The sequence below is a fragment of the Hemitrygon akajei genome, chromosome 12, assembly GCF_048418815.1.
Source record: "Hemitrygon akajei chromosome 12, sHemAka1.3, whole genome shotgun sequence".
NCBI lineage: Eukaryota > Metazoa > Chordata > Chondrichthyes > Myliobatiformes > Dasyatidae > Hemitrygon > Hemitrygon akajei.
The window spans coordinates 73,699,002-73,716,469 of NC_133135.1; the positions used below are offsets into that span (position 1 = coordinate 73,699,002).

The following is a 17,468-nucleotide window of genomic DNA, read 5'->3' on the forward strand; positions in this document are numbered from 1 at the left end:
ATAGCAGGGTGTCCATTATTATACACAATATTCAAAGTATGGCCTCACCAATGTCTCATGTAGCTGTAACACAATTTCCTCACTCCTGTACTCAATGCTCTGACTGTAGAAAGCCAGGTTGTCAAACATCACCTTCACAACCCTATCCTGTGACGTGACATAGCAAACTATGCATTTGCTCTCCTAAGTCCTTCTGTCCTTCTGTTCCATAACACCCCCCTCCCAGGCCTTACCATTCATATACAAGTCTGACCTTAGTTTGGTCTCCCAAATACAATACCTCATATTAATCTGGATTGAAGGTCAATCCTTAATCCCAATACCTAGTTGATCAAAATTACCCTATAATTTTTCATAACCTTCCTGACTATCTACCTATTTTAATATTATCTGCAAACTTGCTAACCCTGCCTTGTACAATCACATACAAATCACATAGAGAAATTACAAATAACAAAGGTCTAAGCACTGACCCCTGTGGCACACCAACAGGCACAGGTCTCCAGTCTGAGAAGTAACCTGTGACTATTACACTTTGCTTTCTATGATTGAGACAATTATGAGTCCAGTCTGTTATTTCCCATAGGAGCTCATACAATCTAACTTTTCAGATTAGCCTTCTATGAGGGACCTTGTCAAAGGCCTTACAAAAGTCCATATACACAACATCCGCTACTCTAACCTCATCTATACTTTTGCTTGCATCCTTCAAGAACTCCAAGAATTTGTCAGGCATAACTTCACATGCACAAAGCCATTCTGGATGTGCTGAATCAGCCCCTGTCTCTCCATGTGTTGGTAGATTCTGTTCCTCAGAATCGCCTCCAGCAATTCACCAATCACTGATGACAGACTCACTGGCCTGTATTTTCCCAGTTTATGTTTGTTAAACAACAACACACTCAAAATGCTGGTGGAACGCAGCAGGCCAGGCAGCATCTATAGGGAGAAGCGCTGTCGACGTTTTGGGCCGAGACCCTTCGTCAGGATGAAGGATGAAGTGTCCCGATGAAGGGTTTCATCCCGAAACGTCGACAGTGCTTCTCCCTATAGATGCTGCCTGGCCTGCTGTGTTCCACCAGCATTTTGTGTGTGTTGTTGTTTGAATTTCCAGCATCTACAGATTTCCTCGTGTTTGCTCTTTATGTTTGTTAACCTTTTTTTAAAAAAAGTGGCATCACATTGAGTCATTCTCCAGTCTTCCAGAACCCCTATGGCAAGAGGTGAATCAAAAATCTTTTCAAAGGCCTCTTCAATTTCTTCTCTAGCTTCCTACATGGTCAGGTCTTGGAAATGTATCCACTTTAATGTACTTTTACAAATAACACAGAACATAACAACACGTGCAGGTCATTAAGCCCACAATGATGTGTTCATCTTTTAACCCACTCTAACATCAATCCATCCCTTCCCTCCTCCTATGTAGCCCTCCATTTTCTTTCATCCATACGCCCATCTAAGAGTCTCTTTAAGTGTCCCTTTTGTATCAGCCTCTACCACCACCCCAAGCAGTGTGTTCCAGGTAGTTACCACTCTCTGACATCTCCCCTAAGCTTTCCTCTGCTCACCTTAACATTATGTCCTCAGGTATTATCCATTGCTGCTCCGGGGCAAATAGGCACTGGCTGTCCATTCTAAAGTATCCATGCCTCTTATCATCTCATACACCTCTGTCAAGTTGGAACACTTTCAACACCTCCTCCCTGTCATGTTAGTGATAGAATAAGCTGCAAGTAGTAGAGGGAATGCCTCCAAGAGGATTACAACCTTGCCATAGGGTTTGAATGGTAGCATGCCTCAATGACCCAGAGAGCTATGTTGGCTAGAGTCAGGGCCTTGGTCGGGTCACCCATGCTGAACAGGTCAAAGGGTAGATGCCAGACTGAGTGGTCCCCCAGTCCTCCAGGCTTGGGTGCTCAGCTCAGGGCTAACAACCCTGCCTATTTAAACACAATGTTATGAAAACAGAAATGAATAGTCCTTCTATATCTGTGTGTGACGGTATGGACAGACAGAGAGGAGGGCCTTCATTGTTACCCTAAATGCCAGCGGCGTAACAGGCAGTAAAAAAATAGCAGAGGGACCTAAGAAGGCAAATGGGATTAATGAACATGGAAGATTGAATGGCCTCCTGCATTAGGAAGCAAACAAAATAGACAAAACAAAGCTAGAGCACACAAAGTGGCAATTACAATTAGAGGACTGGGGAATTTGACAGGAACCAATCACTAAAGGTTAAAAAGATTTGTCTTTTTAATCTTTAGGAGGGAGAAAATCAATTGAAAGAAAACTGACTCACAAATCAAAACAAACAACAATGGCTTCCATGCTTATATATAGAAAATAAAAACACAGCTAGAGTAAATGTGGGACCCCTAAAGGGCAAGTTGAGGATCCCATAACAGGAAAAATAGAAATGGCATACAAGTTTAAAATAACACTTTGGATCAGTCTTTGGAGTGGAAGACATGGTAAATGTCCTAAAGATTTCTTAGGGCACGTTCCAAATAGCATGGAACAGCTTAAATCCCTCATGATAGGGATTGTTACAAAGTTTTGAAAAAACTTATCGGATTCAAGCAACCTCACTGTGACCACATGGCTCACACCTGACAGTTTTGAAGGGAATGGCTGCAGAAATAGCAGAGCCTTCAGTTGAATTGTTTTAACATTCAATGAGTTCTGGAAGGATGCCAGTGAATAAGAAAATAGCAAATTGAAGAAGAGACAAAGGCATTAAAAAGGGGTAACTATAGGCCTGTTAGCTCCAGTACCCCTCTATCCACTGTGCTTAATGAACTGCAGTAAATTTGTCAAACAAGACCTGCTCTTTATAAATCCATGCTGCATATGCTTGATAGAACCAGTTATAACCAGTTGTGTCAACACTTCTTTCTTCATTTTCCTTACTGCAGACGTTAAGCTAACTGACCTATGGTTAAATGCATTTTGCCTACATACTTTTTTAAATAGTGGTATGACATGTGTTGTCTTTTAATTGGCCAGGACATGCCCATAATCCAGAGAGCTTTGGTAAATGGAAGTGCTACAACTTCTGCCATTTCTTTAGTACCCTAAGATGCATCTCATCAGGACCGGGGGCTTGTCTGCCTTTTCAGCTCACTAGTTTGCTCATCACTACCTCTTCGGTGACAGTGATTGTATTGAGGTCCTCCCCTTCCATCACATCAGTAACATCACTCTTTTTCATGTTAGATATATCCTCCACCATGACGAGTGCCACAAAGTAGCCATTTAAGGCCTCAGTCTTTTCCACATTACTCAATGTTTTCATCTTTCAAAGGACTGATGCTCACTGTAGCCTCAATATTCTGCTTTATATAATTATTATAAACTTTTACTATCTGTTTTTATATTTTGTGCTGGTTAACTTTCATAATCTATCTTCCCTTTCCTTATTTCTTGTTTAGTGGATTTTTCTGGATTTTAAAGTTTTCCCCATCTTCAAGTTTTCCCACTACTCTTGGTGATGTTGTATGCATGAGCTTTTAGTTTGATGCATTTTCCTTTGTAGGCTCACAAACATGATATTCCAAAAAGCTATCACAGATGCATTTCCAGCATTTGCAATATTATAATTATGTTGAATGTTCTAGTTGGAACTGTGCTGGTTACTTTTTAATGGTACAGGTAATGGAATGGAAATGCTCAACAGAATTGTAATGTGAGTGCACTGGTCTCTGCGATATTAAATTATGTAAATGTTGCAAAGTAGATGGTGATCTTTTCTGTGCTGATTATTCAAAGCATGCTTAACAATATTTCCCATCAAATGAAATAATGGAACAAAAGTCACAGTTGTAAAGCTCCTTCAACTGCATTGGGACACCAATCTGCAGACTTGTAGCAAAAGAACTGTTCAATGTGACAATGACATAATAAATAGCATGACGAAATGAAGGTATCCTGGGAAAACAATTCATCCCTTAATATCTCAGCCTGGCTTAGCAATCAGTACCTTTGACTCAAACATTGAACTGTTTTTATAGATTTCTGTACTTTCAAATAACTTTAAAATGATGTTCATCAAAATTCGATAAAACAGTAAGCATTCATTTTCTTTGAAGTCCTATCAACTGTCATATAATTCTTGCAATTTCTAAGCAAAGTTTAACTGTATTTATGCTGTGGTCTGCTTCAGTATTTCCTGCATTAGCCAGTCAGAGGCAGTATTGCTCTGCTGAAAACAAAAATTAAAGACAACCTTTCTCTCCGACAGAAGGAACGTGAGAAAGGTTCCAATCTGGCATTCATGTTTCGTCAACCATTTGCTGCTGGACGTGTCTTCAGCATCAGCATGTTGGATACACTTCTGTACCAGGTAGAACTTCTCTTGTTTTTTACTCATTTGAAACAAATCTGCAACCACAGTAGATTGCCATTAAATCTAAATCTAATGTGTAAAACGATAGTGCTTTGATTATTATAATCAAGACAACCACATAAGGCCTTAAGATCTTTTAATTCCGTCAAAATGCCAAATAGCCAGCTGACAAGTCTTGATATGATATAAATTTCTGTCAGCTTCCACATATATATTATGTTAGCTTCTGTTTGCAATAGCTGTAGGCTCTGTCTTCCTGCTTGTATGAGCATATGATAAACCTAGAACTAACAGCAGAAAATCCTTCATTGAAAGCAAGAACTATCACTGAAACAGTGTGTTAGGTACAAAAGTGCACCATGGTCACAAAACGTGATGCCCTCAGCTCTTAACGGCACCTTTACACTTGCATACTTCATCCTTTACAAAGTAAACCTGTGAAAACTATCAATTATTTGCATATAGACACTTTAAAAAGTATTTATCAATGCATGCACTATTATCGATGCAACCATTCATAAATGTTGCTCGTCTCTCAGCTCTGAGATCTCATTAAGTGCAAAAGTGCACTTGTCATGCCTGTAGTGTCCACTCTAGGATTCCTCAGTTCTGGAAAGACCTCAGTAGAGCAGGCATGGAGAGGATGTTTCCTGTGGTGAGGGAGACGAGGGCCAGAGGGCACAGCCTCAGAATAGAAGGACATCCCTTTAGAACAGAGATGAGGAATATCTATAGTCAAAGGAGTTAATTGCCTCAGAGAGCTATAGAGGCTAAGTCACTGAGAGGTTGAAAGGCTCTTGATAGAGTGTCAAGTGTTACGGAGAGAAGGCAGTAGAATTGGGTGGAGAGGGATAAATCAGCCATGCTGGAATGGTGGAGCAGGTTTTGGCCCAATTGGTCTAAATATGCTGTTATGTCTCATTGTGGATCGCTTTCTCCTTCTGTCGGTAGAGTGCCATCCACTTTATTTGTGCAAGGTGCAAAGCAACTTAAATTGCTTACAGTTAAATTATAGCCCATGTGTACTGATTGCATCTGCCACTTTCTCACTGTTACACCATACCAACTTATACCAACAGCATCTCTTAAAACTACCACTATGAAGAACAGGAGTAATGATACATGAAAATGCCTCTGTTCACATGTCTTCCATCCCAGAAGTAATATCATCCTGCCTTAGAAACATACATTCAGTGGTCCATCATCATTATAGGCTCAATCTTGAAACTCCCTATGCAGCCACACTGTGGGTTTACCTTCAAAAGGACTGCAGCAGTTCAGGAAAGCAACTCAGCACCATCTTATCAAGGACAATTTGTTTGCTCATTATGTGCTGTGTCATATGACATAAGCAATCATGCTCTTTCCATGACCATGATTGTTCTTGGCAATTTTTCTCCAGAAGTGGTTTGCCATTGTCTTCTTCTGGGCAGTGACTTTCAAGACAAGTGACCTGAGCCATTATTAATACTCTTCAGAGATCGTCTGCCTGGCGTTTGTGGTCACATAACTAGGACGTGATATGCACCAACTGTTCATCTGACCATCCACCACCGGCTCCCATGGCTTCACATGACCCTGATCAGGGTCTAAACAGGTGCTATACTTTGCCCAAGGGGAGGGAAGGAATACCATACACCTCCTTTGGTAGAGATATATTTCCATTTTGCCACCCACAAGGACAATTAGAGATAGACAATAATTGCTGGTCCTGTAGTGGTTCCCTGTGTCCAAAAATGAATTAAATTAAATCACCTCTGGTTTACGGCTCCTGTGTCCTGATCTATGCCCTGCCCAGCAAGGACCTCAGGTCCACCTTCATCCTGTGCTTCATTAATTATCATCTTACATGACTTTCACGTGCCAATTGATCAATATGAACATTTTGACTTCTGTCTGGTCATCTTCACCATGCAACTCCTGACTCTCAGTCCTCCCATTAATCCCCATTAATCTCCAACTCAAATTATCCTGGTGATCAAAACGTAAGACCATAGTATATAGGTGCAGAATTAGGCCTTTTGCCCAATCGATTCTGCTCAACCATTCAGAAATGGTTGATTTTTTTTCTCTCTTCTCAACCCTATTCACTCGGTAACACTTACACCCATTACTGATCAAGAACCTAGTAATCTCTGCCTTAAATGTACCTAATGACTTGGCATCCACAGGCTTCTGGGGCAACATATTCCACAGATTCACTACCTTCTGGTTGAAGAAGTTCCTCCTCATCACAGTTTTAAAAGGATGTCCATTTATTTTTGAGGCTGTATCTTCAGATCCTAGACTCCCTTACTAATGGAAACATATCAACTCATGGCCTTTCAGTATTCATAAGGATTCAGTGGAATTCCCCCCATTCTTCTGAATTTCATTGAGTACAGACTAAGCGTATCAACCTCTCCTTATATGTTAAGACTTTCATTCCTGGGATCAGTCCTATGAACCTCTAATGGACCCTTCCAGGGTCAGCACATTTTTCCTTAAATTTCTCACAACATTCCAAATGTGGTCTGACTGACACCTCATAAAGCTTCAGCAGTACACAGTCAACATGCCATTCAGCACACAATGATTGTACTGACTGTGACGCAAAATGAAATTCCCATCTGCCTGCACATGATCTGTATATCCTCCATTCCTTTCATGTCCATATGCCAGTGTGTCTATTTAAATGCCACTATCTTATCTGCTTTCACCACCCTGACCCTGTTAGCCCCAGCAGTGTGATTCAGACATGTAACACTCTCTGTGTAAAGCAAACACTTTACATCTCCCTTAATTTTTTTTCTCTCACATTAAAGTTACGACTTCTAATACCTGACATATCAAGCCAAGGAAAAAGACCGCAATTATGTACTCTATCTTTGCTTCTCATAATTTTAGGAACTTCCTTCGGTTCTTCCTTCAGACTGAAATGCTCCAGAGAAAACAATCCATGTCTGTGCACCCTCTCCCAGTAGCTAATACCTTCTAATCCTGGGAGCATCCCAATGAAACTCCTGTGCACCTTCTCCAAAGCTTCATTTCCTGTAATGAAGCACTCAGAACGACACACAATGCTCCAAATGTGGCCTAACCAAAGTTTGATAGAGCTGCAATGTGACTTCTTGACTCATACTCTGGGAAATCATGATGAACCTTTATAAAACCCTGTTTTGGCCACAAATGGATTATTGTGCCAGGTTCTAGCGCCATACTTAAGGACTGATGTCAATGTTTAGGATTTACTACCATTGTTCCCAGAATGAAATACTTCAGTTATGTGGACAGGCTGGAGAAGCTAGACTGTTCTTTCACTCGTGAAGGTTAAAAAGAATCTAATAAAGAGATTTAAAATAATTAACAAATACAGATGCAATAGTTACAGAGACAAAAAGTGCAGAAGGAAATACTTCTTAATCAATGATTCTGACAATCTGGAATAGTTTCTTAGCAACAGTTCAGGTTTTAATTGCAGCTTTCTGAAAGAAGCTATTAAATATTCAAAAGGGGGAAAGTATTGCAGGGCCAATGGGAGATGTTGTTAGAATGCAGTTCTTTCTAACATAGAGTTAGAATCACTTCCATGGGCTGAAAGGCTACCTCTTGTGCTTTAACTGTTCTCTATTTGAGAGCTGTTTTAAATGTTTTTGTCTTCAGAAAAAATCTTTTACTGTGGTAAATGTTGCATTATATATTTAATTTTAATTGTTTTATTTTTGGCCATTTTTATTTTCATTGCAGTCATTTGTGAAGGACTACATGATTTCTATCACAAGGTTGCTTCTAGGACTGGATACCACACCAGGTTCTGGGTTTCTCTGTGCTGTAAGTTCTGTTACAAATTACAAAGCATGAATTGTTAAACAGAATAACAGTGCATGTCTTATTTGTAATTTATCTCTGCTTAGAATTTCTCTAAGCCAAGATTTTCCTTTGTTTAGTGCCAGTTTCTATATACAGATACTATTAATCTGGATCTCAATTTCAAGCAGAAGCAGTATTTCCAGATACCTGCAAATGATTTCAACTTCATCAACAATATTGAGCGAGAAATGGGAGCTTGTTTGAAGGGTGGTAAATAGATCAGTTAAAAAGTTGGGTTTTGAGCAGGGCTTCTGAGTTAGAAAGGGAATTCCAGAGAAGTGAGTGAAGTTTGGATTCTCTAAGTTTTGCAGATAATGTTGACTGAATAAAAATGGGTGGAGTATATATGAGACCCAAGTCAGAAGAAGCATTGAATGTGCAAAGGCTAGAGGATATACAGAAAACAATGAAAGTGAGATTACCTGAATGGAAGTTATAAAGTGAGGGCAAAATTGTGAACTTATTCAAGTGAACTGCCCGGCATAGTTCAGCAAAAACAAAGATGATGAATATTTGGTTTTACTATTGAAGAAAATGCCTGGTAGTGTTTAAGGAATGCAAAATATCAAATAGCAAAGAGAGCACTGGAGTGTTCAAACACTGAAGATGTTACAAAAGTGTGTCTAATTATTTCTGCAGCAGAGAAGCATGATACTGGATGTCTTGATGTTGGCAGGCTGATGGGAACAATATAGCCTTTACCTTTGAACAAGTCTTCACCTAAGTACAAGTCTTCACCTACATTCAATCTTAGTCTCAGCATCCTTTATCATTTCAAATGAACCTCTCACATGTCTTTTACTCCTAAAGCTTGTCCTTTAAAGCAGTTTTCACTTTTATTCTGGGTTTACTTCTCCCCTAAATCTTCCAGATCTCCAGTTTATCAAAAATGTGTCAACAATTTTCATCTGGAAATGTTTTAGACTTTTGTAGAAAATAGAGCATGGTTGCTATCCTCTCAATACAATATTTTTGTATCTCAATTTGATCAGTCCTGATTGATGAGTCTCAAAAATGTCTTTCCCTTTCATCTATATAGTGTTGCAATCAAGACACACTTCAAAATCCTAATCAATGACATTTGTTATAGAATAGCAAAGCTGTAGAAAGCTCTTTATTAAGTCTCTCCTTCTTCTGGGCCTATGCATGGATTGAAGAATGGATATCCTCCTATGTTATGAATGGAACATTAGAGGCTGTCATTATTTTCCAAAATAAAATTGGAACCTATAATACATGAAACAAAAATCTCCACTTAAAATTATAAAATTGTTGGTCTGATCTAATCAACTCTTCATAGTTTATCTGACCTTCCCTGCTACTTTTTTAAATCCTTAAAGATTTTAGTAGAAACCATTGTCTTGCTCACTCATCTTGTTCTTTAAGTTAATAAACCTATAAGCAAATCTTGTTCCTTTTATTAAATGTTTTACATTAATGTCTGGGCAGTTATAAAACATAACTTTTTGCAGGTCTAATTTTGTAAGAGAGTGTTCAAAAGCAATTGGTGGTAAGCTCTATTGGTAACTAAGCAACAATATGTCCTAGTAGACATCTTCACTGTTGCTAAGTGAATTTTGAATGAGCTAATAGCTAATTTTACATTGCTTAGCATTTGCCTGCTGATTGTGTTTGTCAACATGTCCAATGCACTATTGCAATATCTGAGCATTTTTCTGAAATTATCCATTGTTCTGAAAAATCAGATTCATGCTTGATTGTGTTATCTTATAAATTTATATTCCCACTGATTAAATATTATCACCTAACTTTCCCTGAGATTCTATTATAAATCCAAGATATCTCATTGGAATTGCATTACCTGGTTGGCCTCTTCAGTTTGGACATTCATTGATGTAGAAATGATAACTGGTAGTGGATTTTATGTTTGGAGATTACAGGACCACTTCAAATATTCCCATAATTCAGCCCAGGTCAGGGATCCAATCAGAAGAATCTTCTTGACTTCCAGGAGGAGGGCACTTTAATCAGAGGAACAGACTTGACTTTGTAAAACCATAGAATTAATATTTTATTTGTTCGTTCACACAACATGAATGCCATAATTTATTAGACATTCCTTATTGTCCTTGAGTTGAATGAGGAGAGGTTTCAGTCATACTTGGGTAAGGTAAGGATGGTGTATTTCATCCCCTGGAGGATGATAGTGATCCAGCTGCTTTTTTCAGTAATTCAGCAGTTTTTGGTTAACGAGACTGAAACTACCTGTAATTACATAGTGACAGGTTTATTCAATTGATTTCAAATTTCCAGTCTGTCATTATTCACAGTTTTGTCTCTGGATTAGTAGTCCAAACTTTACTCCAATAGTCTGACCATTTGGCCAGCACTCAACACAAATGGAAATCACATAACTCAATATGCATTTGCTAGCTGTCTGAGAGAGAGCTACCTGTTCAGTGCCCACAAATATTATCCCAATAAAGTGAAATGATTATGTAATGTATGAGCCTGTTTATGTGAAAAGCCAGCTGGAAGAGAGGGTTAACCTATTCCATTTGGGGCAGAATGTTACCATGCATCCACTCATGTCCCACTCATGTCCCTGTTTCAATTCCTACTATTTACCTTCCTGCCAAACCCAGAAAAATCAATTGGAGCTAATACTGTAGAATGCTAGAAGACATAATTTTGCCCTAACCATTTTGTTAAATATGCAGAGGTGGATTTTCACCCTGAATCTTTGAAAGTATTGGCCGAGGTTTATATTTGCAAATGCTAAAGATAAGTCCTGTTTCGCTAACCTTTTATAAAAGCACTAAAATAAGCTTCTTCATTCAAAGACTTATGTTCAAAGAATATTTATTATCAAACTACATATATATCACCATATACTTCCTTGAGGTTCATTTTCTTGTGGGCATTCATATTAAATATAACAGAACACAATACGTCAATGAAAAACCACACATGACAGAGATGGACAAATAACCAATGTGCAAAAGACAACGAACTGTGTAAATACAAAAAGAAGCAGAGTTATAAATAAATATTAAGAATAAATAAATATTAAGGGTCCTTAAAAGTGAGTCGATGGATTGTAGAATCATTTCAGTGTTGGGGTGAATGAAGTTATCTATCCCCTCTGGTTCAAGAGCATGATGGTTGAAGGAGAATAACTGTTCTTGAACCTGGTGGTGTGTGACTTGAAGCTCCTGTACATCCTTCTTGATGGCAGCATCAAGAAGACAGCATGGTCTGAATGGAGGATTCCTTGATGATAGATGCAGCTTTCCTGCAACAGCTCTCCTTGTCGGTGCTCAGTGGCAGGGAGGGACTTTCCTCCCATGCCAGGCCGTGATACAACCAGTCAGTATATTTGCCACTACACACCTATGGAAGTTTGTCAAGGTTCTGGACAACACACTGAATCTGCACAAACTTCTAAGAAAGTAGAAGTGCTGCCGTTCCTTCTTTGTTATGGCAGTCACATGCTTGAACCAGGACAGGACATCTGAAGTGATAATGTCATGAAATTTAAAGTTGCTGACTTTCTCCACCTCTGATCCCTTACTGAGGATGGGCTCATAGACCTCTGGTTTCCTCCTCCTGTAGTCAATAGTCAGTTCTTTGATTTTGCCAGTATTGAGTGAGAGATTGTTGTTGTGACACTATTGAGCCAAATTCTTAATTTCCCAGCTAAATGCTGATTCTTCACAACCTTAGATTCGGTCAACAACGGTGTTCGGTTAAACTTGAAATTTAATCAAAGAATAGAATTGGGAATTACTTCTTAGGTGTAAGTAAGCACCTCATCTTTTAAATAAAGAAAGCTACAAATAAACAAGGAATTATATCCACTGGGAAATGTCAAAGTTAAGTTTGCTCTTACCTTCTCACCAAAGCTGAAACCTAATGTGCTACAGGTCCTTGGAATTTGTGTTGCAAAACATGTACTTAAAATTATTTGTATACAATATTTGATGATGAATGTACTACTGGAATTTAATGTAAGAATTCAGTTACTAAGGTTTTAAAATGCACCATTCTGCAGTAACTCTTTACCAACATTATACTGCTAGAACTTGTAGTCAATCAAATTTTACTTCAGTGCTAAAAAGATGGGAAGGAAGATATGTCAATCAATTATATTTTGTATTCTGGTATATTTTACTAATATAATTTTAAATGATATTGAAATTTTTAATGCAATATATTGCAACAATTACTTTCAGTACTGTGGCAGGATTTTATCTGTTGTTTGCAGCATTAATAAAACTAAGTGAAGTCCATGACAGCTTAGTATAAAATTTAATTTCATTCAACAGCATGAAGCAGAGGTTAGTGCCTCTAGATTTATGTGCAGCATTTAATTTAAATGTATTTCTTCCCTGTTTTTATGTCCCAATACATCTTCTCTAAAGGTTTAGGGAGGATAGTTTTAAGTAACACTGGCATCTCACAACCCATCTTCAGGACCCTCACCATCCTCAACTTAATCCAAAGTGTGAAAAACTATTAAAGATTATACAAGTCTGACCAAAGCCCACAAAAATATTGCCCAGACAAATGCATAGTATCTTATAACATAATTGACATTTTCTAATTAGTTAAGGCACCATTACAGACATCTTCAGTGTTCATACTATAAGAAATAGAAACAGGAGTATGCATTACAGATCAATGAATCTGCTCTACCACCATTCACTTAGATGTTAGATGATCTCTTTTCCAGCTTAATTCCCATTTCCCCAAACCATTTATATTTAATAAGTTCTAACATAGACAATTCAAAATGATTGCAACCATCTTCTTAAATACATTTCAGTTCTTCTCAATCCTAAATGGCTAACCCTTTATCTAGAGAAAAGGTCCTCAAATGTAAGGCTCTTTGGCCAGAAGAAAGACTTTTGGCATTAAACCTTTAAGTTGCTCTCAGAATCTTGCATGTCAAAATTAGGTTACTTGTTAGTCTTTTAAACAGTGAATACAGGCCAAGTGTTCTTGATAGGACATCTTGTGGAATCTATCTTGTCAGATTATTTTGGAGTGACTCCAAAGCTGCTATATCCTATCCAAGTATAGAAGTCAAAGCTACATGCAATAGTCAAATGTGTCCTTACTGATCCCTTTACAATTTCAATAAGATTCACTTAACTCTTTTAATCCATTCTCTTTGCACTATAGACCAGGATAATATTTGCCTTGCTTGGCTCATTTTACCTTTGCTTTCTGCTGCATGTTGCAAACCAGGGCAGTAAACCCTCTGTATGCAAACAATTGCTGGTTTCTCAACTTATGGGGAATGAAAAATCTCCATTTTATTCTTACTATCAAAGTCTACAGACTCTCAATGAGCTCCATTTGCAACTTCCTGCCTACTCACAACCAGTCTAGGTTCTTTGGCAAGATCTTTGCTCTCTCCTCACAGTTCATTTTCCTCTTAGTCTCATATCATCAACGAGATGATGTGAGACTGCACCTAGAATATCATGTACTGTTCTGGTTTCCATATTTGGGAAAGAAGTGATGAAGTTAGAGTAGGTGCAAAAAAGATGTTGCGGGGACTGAAGGAGAGATTTTATTGTTTGGGATAGGAGTGAAGGCGGCTGAAGGGTGACCTTAGAGATTTATAAAATTATGAAGGCAATAAGTATAATAGATTATCAGAGTCTTGTTTATCCATGGTCATGAAGTTTAAAACTAAAGGTAAGAGTTTTAAGATGAGAAGGGAAGGATTTAAAGGGGACCTGAGAGACAAGGTTTTTTTTTCTCCCCCACACAGATAGTGGTGTGTATATGGAATGAGAATTCCAAAGGAAATAGTAGTGGCTGGTACAGCTTCCAGCATTTGGATAGGTTGCAATTGGGTTATTATTATTGTCCCAGACACTAAGGTACAATGAAAAATTTATCTCGTATAGATGAATTTCATATAGATCATTTCATTACAACAGAAAGTGCTGTCCAGGTAGACAATAAGGCTCAAGGTCATAATGGGGTGTATGGTGAGCTCAAAACATTTTGAAAGTTATGGGCTAAATGAAAGCAAATCGGACCAGTGCAAGAAGACAGCTTGGTTGGCATGGGAAGTTGGGCCAAAGGGCTTTCTTACATCCTGTCTAACTCTGACACTAAAATAGATTTGATACATCCTATCTTTTCACTGGTGTGATGTTTGTCCTTTGTGAATAGTCAAAAAGGCTCAACACGGACCATCATCTGGCCACCTCCTACATTTTCTAGTTGCATTTAGCCAGATGAAAAAGACCTATTAATGTCTTTTTTGTTTCTTTTTTATCCTGAAAAATAAATCTTACTCTCAAAAATATTTGCAAATGCAACAAAACAAACTTTCTTTGCATTAATAATGCCATCAAGTCTATACATTTTATAATGTTGTCAAGTCAGCACACATAGTCTTCCATCATAAAACATTACAGCACAGAACTGGTCCCTCAGTCACCAACCTCTATGTAGAATTCACTCACTACCTTCTATGGACAAGCAGAATCTGTATCCACACAGCCAAGTATCCTTGGATCCCACACCTCCTGACTTTCTGCTTGAGACTACTATGGGACCCTCAACAAAACACCTTACTAAAACCCATATATTCCACATCCTCAGCTCTACCTTCATCAATTGTACTTTGTCACATTTTCAAAGAATTCTGTCAGGCTCATGAAGCATGACGTTCCCTCGCAAAGCCATACTGACTCTTCCTAACGAGTTGATGCCTCTTCAACTGTTCGTAAAACCTATCACACTGGTGTGTGGCACAGACAGCAATCCAGAAATTACTACTCTTGAGGTCCTGCCTTTCAACTTCCTACCTAGCTGCCTATATTCTCTTTTCAGGATCTCATCCCTTTCCCTACCTATGTCATTGGCACCAATATGTACCATGACTTCTGGCTGTTCACCTTCCCACTTTAGTATGCTGTGGATCTGATTCGAGATGACCCTTAACCTGGCAAATAGGAAGCAACATACTATCCAGGTATCTCATTCACATCTACCAATCTTCTGCCTGCTCCTCTAACTATGGACTCTCCTGTCACCACTGCACTCCTTTCTACTTTCCTTCTGAGTCACACAGTCAGACTCAGTACCAGAGACCTGGTCACTGCAGCTTTCAGCCGGTAAGTCATTCGCTCCCCCATTCAAGCAGTATCCAAATCAGTATACTTGTTACTGAGGGAAACAACCGTGTGTGTATGTGTGGGGGGTTTACTGTCCACTGTCTGCATTCACCCAGCCACCTGCCTCCTGCAACTTAAGGGTGACTAATGCTCTGCCTATCTTATCTATCACCTTCTCATATGAACTGTAGTTCATATAGCTGCAGCTCCAGTTTCTTAACATAATCTGCGAGGAGTTGCAGCTGGATGCAGTTCATGCGGATGTAGTTACTGGGGAGACTGGAGGTCTCCGAGAATTCCTACATCTGACATGAAGAACACAACACTGACTCCAGACACATTCTCAGTACACTAGTTAGGCACTAAAAGACAAAGAACAAAATAAACTTAGCAGAAACCTGTTAGCCTTCACTCTCATTTGGAGTCTCTGACTCAAAGACTTTATTCTAAAGTGGGTACATCCACAATGGCTGCTCTTCCTTTTATTGGTGCTTGCAAAATGCCTAATTACCTCACAATCTCAGGTGCGCAGAATGTTCCAATTTGGCCCCTTTCACTTTTTCCAAAACTTGCTCCCACAATGTGCTTGTCAGTAGTTAATATATTTTGACATATGCATAATGACAAGTGTGGCCTCTTTGAACAATGCACCCTTAAATCTGTAAGGCTGTTGAACTGGCCCAGACCCTCAGTATGGACTGGCAGCAGGATCTTATCACAGACTTTTGTTTGCAGCCTGGAGTTTGCCAGTTGGCAACATTACTTTAGGACTTATTGCAAGACTAATGAGTTTGGGCAGACCAAAGTGTATCTTTCATCGAGCTAATGATCTTCCAGCAGTGTTTGATGTTTGTCTTAGTATGCATTCCTGGAAAGAGCTCATCGATCAGAGTCACCTGCTATGCAGCAGCTTGGGACACACCTTCACAAGGACTCTTGCATCCTTTCGCAGCATTCCTTCATTAATATGCAGTCTACAAAGAAGTGAATGATTTTCTCATCCTCTTCTCAGTCATCCTGAGGGTAGCATGGCTCTACCATGCTGGAAAGATCTTAGGTGGACTGCCCCTCAAGTATGTGTTCGTGCTTGTAGATGACTTCTGGTGATGGGGCATTCTGCCAAAATGTTTTGACCATCTGCTTAGAAAAACAAACCATGGAATCCATTATGTCCTTTTGCAAGACCCCCAAAATGTTCTATGCTGATGGACTTGTTTTTATGAGGAAAGGTGTTTTCATGAAGGAACATTTCAGCAAAAGGTAGGTAGTGTGGCAAAATCCAACTCAATGGAACACTGTACAGCAGTGAGGCCAGGCCTGTCTTTGCAACACTAGGAATAAGTACGGCCTCAGCAAGCAGTGACTGTTTGTGATTGCATAATTTCAATTCTACACACAGTTTTTTCAAAGCTGCACACAACGTGGCCATTAGGGCAATATGACTGCGTTTTTCCTGGAAACATGCGAATTAAAGCCCATCATAAAACTTGGACCACTGAAAGAAGCTAAAGATGCTGTTGGTGATTGTCATGATGCAGGAGCGAGGTATGGGCAACATCTCTGTTACATACTGTACAATAAAACCAAAAGCACCTTGCACTTGATGATTAGGTTCTTGGTAGGCATTAAGAAGGAGCACCAATTTTTGTTGGATCTAGCTCCAGCCAACTTTGCAGCATGTAAATCAATATATAGAGGTACCAACTGCAGAGGATGCAATATTAGATCTCCTATTAGGAAATGAGTTACGACAAGTAGTGGAAGTGTGTGTAGGGGAACACTTTGGGTCTAGTGATCATAACGCCATTAGTTTCAACTCGGTCATGGATAAAGATGGATCTGGTCCTCGGGTTGAGGTACTAAACTGCAAAAAGGCCAAATTTGAAGAAATGAGAAAGGATCTAAAAAGCGTGGATTGGGACAGGTTGTTCTCTGGTAAGGATGTGGTTGGTAAGTGGGAGGCCATCAAAGGAGAAATTTTGAGAGTGCAGAGTTTGTATGTTCCTGTCAGAATTAAAGACAAAGTGAATAAGAATAAGGAACCATGGTTTTTGGGGGATATTGGAAATCTGATGAAGAAGAAGAGAGAGATGTATGACAGGTATAGACAACAAAGAGCAAATAAGGTGCTTGAGGAGTATAAATAAGTGCAAGAAAGTACTTAAGAA

At 39.0% G+C, this 17,468-nt stretch overlaps 1 protein-coding gene across 1 annotated transcript in view; it reads left to right on the forward strand.

Moving 5' to 3' along the window:
* LOC140737212 (potassium channel subfamily T member 2) overlaps positions 1 to 17,468 on the forward strand; it is an 879,580-nt gene that overhangs the window by 571,340 nt on the left and 290,772 nt on the right. Inside the window, exons 25-26 of the mRNA XM_073063510.1 lie at positions 4,241 to 4,342; positions 8,072 to 8,155. Of these exons, the coding sequence (XP_072919611.1) occupies positions 4,241 to 4,342; positions 8,072 to 8,155 (186 nt within the window). The remainder of the gene's footprint in view (positions 1 to 4,240; positions 4,343 to 8,071; positions 8,156 to 17,468) is intronic.